General features: G+C 30.6%; 1 protein-coding gene across 1 annotated transcript in view; it reads left to right on the forward strand.

Moving 5' to 3' along the window:
* LOC115876349 (probable citrate synthase 2, mitochondrial) overlaps positions 1–4,351 on the forward strand; it is a 37,166-nt gene extending 32,815 nt beyond the window's left edge. The window contains exons 7-8 of the mRNA XM_030892086.1: positions 1,566–1,670; positions 3,733–4,351. Coding sequence (XP_030747946.1) covers positions 1,566–1,670; positions 3,733–3,897 — 270 coding nt within the window. The 3' untranslated portion in view covers positions 3,898–4,351. The remainder of the gene's footprint in view (positions 1–1,565; positions 1,671–3,732) is intronic.
* Positions 4,352–12,975: the final 8,624 nt, after the last annotated feature.

Raw genomic sequence — 12,975 nt, forward strand, 5'->3', positions numbered from 1 at the left:
TATTCTCTAGTAAATTTGGCAAATATGCTTGTAACGCAACAAGTGTTGACATTCAAGTAATAGTTTATCTTGCAAAAACAAATAAAAAATCGGTTTCAATAGGTTTGAAGGAATATTTCTGCGATATTTATTACGTTCCTGTTACCTTTTTTTAAGTTAAAAGTTTCTTTAATTTAAGGTAAAGTTTAATTAATACTTTTAAATATTTTTATTTCACACCTTTTCTTAGGTATTCTATGAAATTCCTAGGTATTTCATGACATGTCACAGGTATATAAAATCACACAGGTAAAATATACACAAACTTATACCGTGCTGGCAACTGTTACTTTTGGGTCGGTATTAACATGTGTGGAAATAAATTGCATAGGAATCTTATTAAGTCGGAGTGAGAGAAATGCGACGGTGTTCTGTTGCGGCGTTGCCACATTTCTCCGGTACGCCTTTCCCTATCAAGTAAATTAAAATCACGATCGCAAACCGCTTATTTTTAAAACTTTTTTTTTTCAAAAAGATAAGTAGATAAAATCATTGAATATGTTTCTGACCATCTGAAATGGAATTATAAGGATATTGTGGGAGTGTCCATTTTTTTATAACGAGAATACGTCAGTAATCGCGATAATTTAAAATCTCATCTGTTTAACACATAACACGCGATAACTCGATCAAGAACTACTTTAGATATTGAAACTTTTTTTATTTTGAAGTTTATTCGGATCTTTTACAAGATATTTAAATAAGAAAAAAATCGATAGGTTTTTTTTCATTCTTGTTTTTTTCATTTCATTTTTTCAAATTTTAAAAAACCCATCGTGTAACTTTTTATAAAGATTTTCACATACTGTCTGCGAAGAGAATATAGCAGAAATATTAAGAAAATTTTTGAGAAAAACTACAATCAATTGTTGGAGATATCGATTTTTGAATTCAGAGTTCTAATAGTGCAACTCAACTCAATTCCACTTATTTTTACCAAAAAAAGCGCAAGTGTTTCTTTCTAACTTGCACTCGAAAATTTACAAGCTATAGGGAAAATTACAAAGACTCGTTAATAAATTAACAAATAAAATATCAAGAGTATCACGAGATAGCAATGTGCCTTCCACGTCTCTTAGCAATGTGCACAGTTTCTCGGTTTATTTCATACGTTTGGCAACGTTTTTACTGTTCTCTCTTTGTTCAGTACATCATAAACACATTGTAACTCTTCTTACATACGGAAATCTCGACCCAAAACTAACCTTTGCCAGCTCTTAGTATATATTGTTAGTCATTTTATAGAGTGCCTAGAATTTATACAGAATACCTTAATTTTATACTTTGCCGGTAACAGACACTCTTTTAATGAAGTTTAAAGGTTAATTTTTTTTATTGGACACTGTCAGCGTTCTTTCTTTAAGAATTGTAAACATTTTAACCATTAATACGTTAAGATGTATTATATTACAAATGTAATACACCTAATTAAGTAAGCTTTAAAAATAGTATAAGATAATTATTTTGAAGACATTAAAATTTGTGTCTTATTAGTCTGTTATATTTTACCACAATTGTATTTTTAGTTGGTATCCGATGTTTACAAAGTGGTTCCTCCAATCCTTACTGAATTGGGCAAAGTTAAGAACCCATGGCCCAATGTAGATGCCCATTCTGGAGTTCTTTTGCAGGTAAGATTTTTGTTTAATCACCTATCCGACTCTTTGTATTTATTATTTTTATTGAACTTTAATGTTTTTTAACCGTATGTCTTTATATTTCTGTCAACTGGTTATAACCTAAATCAACTACATTTATCTTTGTCTTACTCGTTAAAAAAATCCCCAATTTAGTCAGGCCGATATACGATTTTGATTAATCAAAATTAGTGAAATACACGGCAAATGTTAAATTTGGAGAAAATGATCTATTTTTAAATGTATACCGGTCTAGTAATTCTATATCTGTGGTCTGTATCTTAATGAGCAAGACAAAGAGTTATAAAATTGTCTTATGTTAAACCAGTATATTATACAGAAAGGTCCACAGACTTCGAGACATAGGAAAAATCAAGTCCATTTAGTGTGTGTCGCAATTTTCACACCTTAAAAAATTAGTTTTTTATAGCTATAGCAACTGCAGCGACTATGAAAAAAGTTGTGTGGCTTTCATAGAAAATAAGGGCACCTGCAATTCATTTGAGAATGTTATAAATCGCTAAAGGAGGTTTCAAATCTCTTGGATTCTATTAATATTAAATAAATTTTATTAAAAATTGAACTAAAATTGTTAGTATCATTAAAAACAATTCAAATTCAAAAATTGTATCAGTCAAATTCCCTCATTTAAGGTGAATATTAAAGTAAATATAAATACAGCTCATTCTAAGCTCTACTTATCTTTAAGAAAAATTTAAATCATTGGTGCAATTGGGCCTTAATGCCATTTCGAATGAATAATAGTATTAATAATGTACAGCTGGTTCCAATAAAATTGAATACGATTTAAAACATATTTTTATTATTTCGGGCAGTATATTCTATGATACCAGTCACCCATTTCTCTACTCATGTCATGCTGACGTTCTGAAAAATTTATTTGGCACTTTGTCAAAAGCAAAGTTGTTTTATACAATGTCACAATAACCTTAACATGCCAAAATACTTGACACATAAATATACACTGCCCAAATATTCGAAAAAAATGTGTAAAGAGTCGTATTCATTTTTTTTGGAACCAGCTGTACATTATAATAATAATAAATTTTATATCATAGTGTGTATTAAAACTACTAAAACACTTTTAAACTGGTATTATATTAACAACTTTTGTTTTTTTAATTCAAAAGAAATAAAAGTAACAAATTTCTCAATCAAAATATTTGTGGTGAAGTTGTTTATGTCTCGAAGTCTGTGGACTTTTCTGTATAGACAAACAAATAATGCAGGGTTGTCGGTTCCTACGTATAGTAGGCAATATTTAAGATTGGGGAGATAGAAATAAAAATCGAATAAAGTGAAACACGGAGAGAATGTATAATTTTATGAATAATTTAATTATGCGACTTGTATGGGGTATTAGAATTGTAGTAAAATCACTTTATATTTTAATTATTGATATTTAACGGTTTAATCTTTATTGTATTACTACCCGAAACGCTTTCTGGATCAGTATTTAACCTTTTAATTCAAAATAGGCAGCAAAACCACATAGTAATATATCACCCCACTCTTTATCTCGCTTTAACACGTTTTAATTTCCATTAGGGTATCTTCATAATTATCTGACACGTTAAAATCCGGATTTTGGATGGCTAGTTCTGTATATTTCGTAATTAGTTGTCTTCTAGTATTATACTAAATTTTATAACAAATTTTGAAAATTCAGCAAAAGTGATAATGGTACCAGAACAATCGTTACAATTGTTACTGTAGCATATTAATTGAAAACTTGTTTTTATAAATCTCTTTTACAATGTAATTTTGTGATATTTTAGTAAACAATCAAAATGCTGGTTTTTCGAAGGACGCTTTTACTTTTAAAAATATTTTATTATACAAGGTTAAGAAAACTATAAGGTATATTTGATTAGATAGTTAAATTCAACATATCTTTCAATCATTAGGTTGATAAGAAGTCACTTTTCCTGTTAATATATTAATCTTAAATTTTTTCAATTTTATTTTTCGGTAAACTTTTTGTAGAAATCTCGTTCCTGAATAATAATAACTAAAATTTATATTTTTTTTTCAGTATTATGGTTTGAAAGAAATGAACTACTACACCGTGTTGTTCGGCGTTTCGAGAGCGTTGGGTGTATTGGCCGCCCTCGTCTGGGACAGAGCTCTTGGTTTGCCCATCGAAAGACCAAAATCCTTATCCACCGATGGACTTATGGCCTCCCTCAAGTACAAATAGATTCATCAATTATTGTAAATAAGTTCCAACACCGTTAGATTCGTCGCTCAGAACGGGGTTTGCTGAACTTGCCGTTTCTGAACGTAGAATCGATCTCGTCTAAAATCGTTTCCCATGTGATCGTTAGAGTGATTAGATGGCAAAATGATTCCGGTAATTTTTTCCGTTCGACCCCCAGTGTTAATATTGTCAATCGTTTTACTATTTTATTTATTTATTCCGTTTTTGGGAACAGTGTAAATTTTTATTTGGCGCATCGTGGTGCGGCTTTTTGGTTAAGTATCACTTTATTTTTAATTTATGACCGGACGGTACAAGCTAAACGCCTGTTACTTTGTAAGTATTTAAACGTGTTGTACAGTAATTTTTGTAAATTAATTATTATTCCGTAAAATGTAATTAGAGATCAATAAACAAGACAATACTTATTATTAAATCAAAACAGAACAAAATATTTTTTTTTTTAATTTTAATACCTTTCCTAATTCCCTATTACTTTTATTATGTGATATCAAGAAATATACAGGGTTGTTCACCACATACGACACGGAGTATTGTAGCTAAACGATGAGATTTTTACAAATTGTAAAGTTTTGGGTTCGTTGGGAAACTATTATAATATAAAACTACAATTTAAAAATATTTTTACAAGATACAGAGTGTCCCAAACAAGTAAAAAATATTATAGTTGTATTTTTTTAAATGGAACACCCTTTATATTGTTCTATTTTTAGATTCTACGATTGAAATAAAGGTAAATTTTCAATTTTATGAAATTGGAGTAAAAATTTTAAGATTATTTATTGATCAAATATTGTGTTGCAATAATAAAAATTAGACTAGGTTAGGTACCTTATGCAGAGTGTTCAAAAATTTATATTAAATAATTACTAGCTTTAAATGGCAAAAACTTGTTTAATTTAAATGGCACACCCTGTATAGTTTACGTTAATCAGATGCACAATTTAATTGTGTATCAAATTGTATTATGCCATTTTTTTTCTATCTCTTCAAGTCTTCGTAGAAAAAGCATTTTTTTATATGTGTGACAGATATTACTTTTTTGATAGAATTTTCAAAATTTGGGTGTATATCCTTGTTTATATACAGGGTGGTCCGAATTGTATTCCGGAAACTTCGGCAGCATATTCTGCAGATAAAAATAAGTAAAAAAGTTCGTATAAATGTATGTCCTAAAATACTTAGATCAGAGATACAGAGATCCATGGTGTAGAAGTTTCATTTTTATTTCGATTTTTTTCAAATAATTTCTGAAGTACCGTCAATATTTGGATGAAAATTGCTGTCTCGGAGTTTTTTGACATAAGAAATTTGATTTTGATGTCAATATGACTCCTACTAGTAGAGGGCACCACCTACATATTTTTTAACTAGTTTGAAGAGTAATAAGAGCTACGAGTAATGGTTTTCGAGATATTTGGAATCGAAATTATCAGTACCTGTCATCATTGACATTAATTAAACATTTTGACTAAATAGTTATTAGACTGAAACCATAAATTTGAAAGGTTTTTGTGCCAAAAGTTCAACAGAAACTGTTTTATCATCATTTTTTGCAGAAAAATTTATGATTAATTAAAAAAAATAAAAATTTCCCAAATTTATTATTTCAGTAAAATAACTATCTACTCAACGTGTTTATTTTTCGTCAATAATGATATGTATTGACTATTTCCATTCTAAATATCTTAAGAACGGTTGCTCGTAGCGATTTTTACCAAGGGATGTTTTTTAGGTAAAAAGTCACAGAGATGTATATTTTTTCGCTCGGTAGTTTTATACAGGTACAGACAAAAAGTTATTACGCTTCAAAAGAGTTAAAACACATGTAGGTGGCGCCCTCTACTAGTAGGAGTCATATTGACACCAAAATCAAATTTCTCATGTCAAAAAACTCCCAGACACTAATTTCCATCCAAATAATGATGTTTCCTCATAACCCAAGCAGCATTTGGACGTCGGGACAACGTTGTGTCACGCGACCAAACGTCGGGGCGCGACGTCGGCACAACCTCGTGCCAACCCTAGTCTGCACTAGTTTGGAGAATAATTTTTGGGTCGAAACGACGTTGGATACCGACGTTGGCTAGCAGCCTAATTTAGTACAAACTGCAACTTTGTTTAAAATCCTAATTCACAGAAATACAAAACTAATATGGCGTCTAAGTCGCGTTTTAGCCTAAATTGGGATAATTATAGTAAAAATATTATTTTTATGATTTAGTTAGAGACATATGTCAGATGGCAGTGAAGGAAAACAAAACAAAAGTATTTAAGTGTGGAGGATGTTTGAAGATCATAATTATTGAAACACTTTAACCGACTCTGTAACTCGTTGCCCAAGGCAAAAAAGTTAAACGCAAACAACTTTATTGATAAATGTATTGTTCCTACTTTGAAAAATACCTAAATGGGCTAAAAATTAAAGAAGTTTTAAAATTTTTCTTGAATTTTTTTTTAGTAAAATGAGAATAATTTATTCGCAGTCGAAAAAATTGTTTCCGCGTGTTCAAAAAGCAGGAATTGATATTTTAGGAACGAAACATTTTCTTATTTAACAACATGGCGGCTTTCACTTTGTTGTTTTGGAGATTAAGATGGAGTAGTTCGAGTAGTCGCATACTGGACTAATAAAGTCGCAGTTCGGCCTTAACAGGTAGTATACTAGTCGCAAGATTGCCTAATTTAGTCATCCTAGAGTCTAGCTTGTGCCGCCCTCTATAATCTAAATAAACGAGGGAGTGGATAAACTATCGGTAATATATGTCGATGTATATTTAAATTTAGTTTTATATGTACCTTTCTTATGTCCCATTTTAATTAAGTTTTTTTTTATAAAAAGAAAAACAGTTGCAGAAAGGTAGTGACTCGACGTCCTACCAACGTAAGAATAAGGAAATCTAAACAACGTTGGAATTAGTAAAACAGACGACGTTTGCATAACGTTGGAATAGGTCCTGAAACTGACGTCGGAAAACTCTATATTGTCCAACGTTGTAACTACGTTGTCCGAGTCACCTAAAGATCACTTAAGCAAAAATGGTTACAAGACAACGTTTATTCGACGTCGCAGAAGCTTCTACTTTGCTGTAGTACTAGTCCAACGTCGGCACAACGTTATAAAAACGTTTAAATTTATTTTAATATCTAAGGTAGGGAGCTAACTATTTTTTGTAACTAATCCAACGTTGTGTTTAGTAAACATGTGGTCGCAAGTCGTGAAAATGCTACTTGGGAAATTATTTGGAAAAAATCGAAATAAAAATGAAACTTCTACAGCCTGTATCTCCGAAACTAAGCATTTTAGTACATACATTCATACAAACTTTTTTACTTATTTTTATCTGCAGAATGTACCGCGGAAGTTTCCGGATTTTTTTTTGTTTCACTTTTATTTCGATTTTTTCCAAATAATTTCTAAAGTAACGTCAATATTTTGATGAAAATTAGAATCTGGGTGTTTTTTGACATGATAAATTTGATTTTGATGTGATTATGAGTCCTGTTTGTATAGGGCGCCACATACATGGTGTTATAACTGTTTTGAAAAGTAATAACTTCGTCCGTACCTGTATAAATCTAATGAGTGAAAAAATATACATTTGTGATGATACATTACGTGAAAAAATGATGATAAAGTATTTGAAATTTATGATTTCAGTGTAATATCTATTTAGTCAATATGTTTAATTTATGTCAAAGCTGACAGGTATACCGGGTGCGTCTCAAAAGTGGTCCACCCCCTATAAGTTTTTTATTTTTTCAAATAAAAAATCACGATTTGGTATGTTAGCATATGACATAAATTATATTGGGGATTGATTGACGTATTCAATCCTTTTCGGTCATTTCTTGTTTCACAGTAAATGACTACAACTTTTGATTTTTAAATGGCATCCTCTATATTGTGTTACTCCATAGAAAATGACACTCTGAATAGAATGGCATATCATATGTCAACTTTTGACATTTCGAATATGGTTTATTTGAAATTGCAACATGGGACTCATAACGACAATTTGGCTCGAAATACCAAGTGTGCGGTACCAAATTATTTGTAAAAAAATGATTTTTCTAAATATGCTAAAGACCAAACCACCCTCGTTCCATTTGAAAGAAATAAGATTTGATTAAAAATACGATTTGGGTATCTTTTAACCAGCCAGGAGAAGACACTAAAAACATTAGATGTTGAAATCTATTTTCCAAGGGTTCTTGATTAAAAATTAGTATTTTTAACACAGCTATGGCACCCTAGATTGAAAATTAAAATACAATTTTGTTTTAAGCAAAAATGTCAAAAGTTGACATATGATATGTCATTCTATTCAGAGTGCCATTTTCTATCAAATAAAGTAAAAAATACCGAGGGTGTCATTTAAAAATCAAAAGTTGCAGTTTATCTGAAAAAAAGTAATAGGGGTGAGCCACTTTTGAGACGCACCCGGTAGATAATTTTGATTCCAAATATCTCGAGAACCATTAGTCGTAGCGATTTTTACCAAGAGACCTTTTTTCGTAAAAGACGACGTAAATGTATATTTTTTACACAGTTGTTTTATACAGGTACGGACGAAAAGTTATTACTCTTCAAACCATTTAAAAATATGTAGGTGGCGCCCTCTACAGGTAGGAATCATATTGACATCAAAATCCAATTTCTCATGTCAAAAAACTGCCAGACACAAATTTTTACCGAAATTGTTTGGAAAAAATCGAAATAAAAATGAAACTTCTACACCCTGTATCTCAGAAAGTAAACATTTTAGGACATATGTTTATAAGAACTTTTTTACTTATTTTCATCTGCAGAATATGCTGCAGAAGTTTCCGGAATACAGTTCGGACCACCCTGTATAGAAAGAGATAGAATTTGACGCGAAATCTAAAAGTAAAATAAAAAATATTGCTGTTGTATTTAGAAAAACATCCGCCACACTTTTTTGAACAACTTTTTGTACTCAAAAATACTTTTGAATTGTGTATCTTAACGTTCCCTATATTTTTTAATATTGTAATTTTCAAAACAAACTAGATAATAAATTTTATCGTTACTCACCCTGTACACCATTTGGACCACATCTTTTACAATCAAATGTTTAGAACGTGATACGTGATTGTAAATACGTTTTACAAACCCTACTGGGATGAATGATGACAGAATTAATTTTTCTGGGACTGATTTTGTGTTGATTTTCGAATGAGAAAATCGAGAGAATTTAACTCGAATGAGATATTTGTTATTATTCATTTGTTATTAGCTGGCCTACAAGCTAGCGCGGTTTTAGACGAGGGGTAATGGGGTAATTACACCCCCCCTAGACTCATCAAACTTCAAAAAAATAATTTAGTAAATTTTACATTAATTTAAACGTCAAATGAAAAATTCCCCCTTAGCAATTTATTATATCGCCGGTGAAATGTAATAACTGCTAACTCCATTATTCCTAATTTTACAGGAGAGAAAAAAACGGTACAAAAAAATATGTACACATGTAGGAAGTATTTTCATGCGTTAATATGATAAAGAGATAAGAATTTTATTTGTTGGGAAACAATATAACTCATTATTTCGTGTTACATAATTTTTTTCACACACAATAGGGAGTTAGCAGATATTCGTCTTGCAGAAATAAGAAATAAAAATATACTTCTGGAGATAGCAACCTTTATTCTTTGAAATTTTGAAAATGGAATTGAATATCACCCAAACAGATCTAGAAATAATCAATTAAATTTAAAAAATATGATATTCATAACCATATATTTATAATATCGTCGGTCTAGAAGCAAAACATGCAAGTCCAAAAACGAATAAATTTTTGTTAAGTGTTATAATTTGTGGTGATAAGAAAAATGAAAAGACTTGACAGTTGAGAGTAAGAATATGGCGCGAATAAAAAAGTACCATTTTTTGTTTAAAGTGTTTGTAACTTTACTATTAATATATTAAGTTCAGTATTAGTAGATACAGTTTTGATTCCTAAACACGACCCAAATCCAACAATTTTTAATGCATTTTTAAAGATCTGAAGTAGCAGCATTTTGGACTTAATGAATATGAAAATAATTTAAAAATTAAACTTATAATTCTTAGAAGATATGGTAGAATCCTTCCATTCTTATCCTAATTTTTATATAACGGTAGTAGACCGAGCTTGGAAAACCAGTGCGTGATTTTATTAAATTTTTATTACTTTTCCTTATTTTTTTCCTTATTTTTTTAATTTTTATGAAAATTATATATCATTTACGTGGAAAACGTTGAAAAAAAAAATAAAACTGATTAGGTATTATGGAAATTCTTGTACAAATAAGTAATGTTACTTAAACTATTTATAGCACGCCAATGAATTGCTCGTATATAGAGATTTCGTTTTCCCCCTTACCCTATACGGATACCCCGTATTTACAGAACGGATCGACGCAGGGTCGGATTGACAATATTATATGTATAACTATTAGGGGGGCCTCAGCCTTCGCGGGCCCCCTTTATAGTTCATTATTTATTCTTAACAACATATGCTTTTGAATTGCATTATGGCATTTGCATTGCATCGGTTTACCTTGCATTAGGGTAGTTCCCTGATTTCTATACAGGGTGAGTCTTAAATAAGTGCAAATATTTTAGGGCTGGTAAATATCGATAAAAGAAACATAATAATTTTTCTCTACCGTTTTTTCAAATAAATCCAAAACAACCGAGTTATTTCACTTTTAAAATTTCCAATTTTTTGCTATAATTTTGAGAATCATTGGATTTTCTTTCTTGTAAATTTAATCTACTACCTATATTGCCATATTACAAAGTATGTTTTTAAACTAAAAATTAAAAAAAAAATCATTTTTTTTTTAAAAATTCCAAATTTTCAAGAAAAAAATTTCGCCCAAAAAACCTCAAAATCGTGTTTCTTGGGTCGAAATATACTACCCCTAAAAATATTTGCATTTATTTAAGACACACCCTGTATATAATAGGGAAAAATTGACCAAAATATAAGGCGAAAAAATAGACCTAGACCTTCTTACATTACCACCCGGGCCCCTTTGGTCTAGTGCGACCCTGGATCGAAGTACTGTCCTAAAGAAATATACGAGTAAGAATCCGTGTGTTTGCTTTAGCGTGATCGTAACGGAAATTATGGACTTAGCATTATTTCGGTGGCTATTTCAGATCACTGGGAGTTAGCAGATATTATTGAGTTAAAATTGCAAATTTTCTTTAATGGAAAAAAATGTATTTGCTTTCCCTACTTATAGAGTATTTTTTTCTCTTTCTAATGGTATAAAAAACTTATTAACGTAAAAAATGGAGTTAGCAGGTTATCACGTTTCACTGACGATATATCACATTTCTGAAAAAATGTCTATACTGGTCTATACCTATGTGGGCCGGATTCATCTCTCCAAAAAATCCTATATGGGTATTTCGCCACTGCATTTTTTTAAGAGAACGTCAACGGTTTTTGTAGACGTATCTGTTTTAAAAAACTAAAGTGTTGTCGAATAGCTGAATTTAATTTTTTTTCTTTATTCTTTGTATTTTTTTGCTTCCGATGACGGAAAGGGATAAACTTTCCGAAACGTTAAGCATTTTTTTGTTCGTTAGGCAAATTTGTATATCTGTAAACCGAACTTCTGACAAGTAGTTTCCGTTTGGGATTAACGCAGAAGTGTTTACAAAAAATAACTATTTTATTTTGTAGATTTTCTTGCAGTAGCGATATACCCATATAGGATTTTTTGGAGTAATAAATAATATTCTTAATTTTAAATCGGTGTACCTATCTGAAATCGTACTCGAAATATAACTGTGTGATCGACGCAACATTACGTATGTATCCGACCCCATAGGGCGTCACGTGAACGTATATCCATTCCGAATATCCGATCGAATCAAGAACAAGCGGATGAGAGGATCCGCTTGTTTCGTGATCGTCGTGAGGCAAATTAGTATTCTCATTCGAACCACCAGTCGAAGGGTCCCAATAACCACTGCGGCGTGTGGTAGTAGGAAGTAGGAGTAAACATTTTTACAAGAATTCTTTGTTTTCAGATTCGGGAGTATGAAATCCTACACAAAGCTTCCTTAATTGATGCAATTGAACACAAAGAAGCGACTTTTATTCACTTTTAAAGCACGTAGGTATTTTTAAATGATATTACTTTTTTAGCTAGATTATGCGATTTTAGGAAATCCATCCCCTTAGAGGGTGAAACGGGGTTTGAAAATTTGTTGTATGAAAATTCCTTACTATCTGGTCTAGACGTACGAAATTCTGCAAAAAGGTTCCCTAAGTGATTCAATTGAAGACTAAGAAACAATTTTTGCCAATTTATACAATAATAATAATGAAGTTAAAGTTGAGAATTTCTGTGAGACTGTTACCCCTGGCTTTAGCGCTAAATCATGCTTGATTGAGCGCCTCGTACGGAGAATACGAAGCAGACACACGAGAACAGGTGCTTGATTAGGTAAAAATAGGTTCATTACCGATATTTAAGTTCACAGCATAGTAACAGCTGACATGAAATTCAGATGTATACTATATATTCAGAGAGACTGCTATATTCAAATATGTATAAGTTTTGTAAGTTCAAACTGTAAAGGAAATGTATCGAAAATTCGATGTTTACGCAGACTGTCATGTCGCGGTCAGAAGCTAGTATAGAAAGCAAATAAATTTATAAAGTACCACCAAATCGAAAAACTATTTAAAAACTCTTTATTTTTGGAAAAACACCTGTCACAATTATTTTCTTTTACTAATTTTCACTCTCAATAATAATTAATAATAATATACTGAAAACAGATTTCACCTCTAAACCTAAGAAGGACTAAAACAAAAACTTATTTTTTTCAAATACATTTCATTTATTAATAAATAAATTAGAATTACACGTTTTTTAAGCTAGTGACATTATTCTAGTGATACAAAAACAACTGTTTATAATATAAATGAGAGTTAAAATATACAGACTAAAAATCAATATTAAACAAAGAAGTTTTTAAATTGTTGTAGAGCTAAAAAAATATAAATAAATGTAGATAATAAC

Source organism: Sitophilus oryzae, unplaced genomic scaffold (genome assembly GCF_002938485.1).
Source record: "Sitophilus oryzae breed Bouriz unplaced genomic scaffold, Soryzae_2.0 scaffold_1432_pilon_pilon, whole genome shotgun sequence".
Lineage (NCBI taxonomy): Eukaryota > Metazoa > Arthropoda > Insecta > Coleoptera > Curculionidae > Sitophilus > Sitophilus oryzae.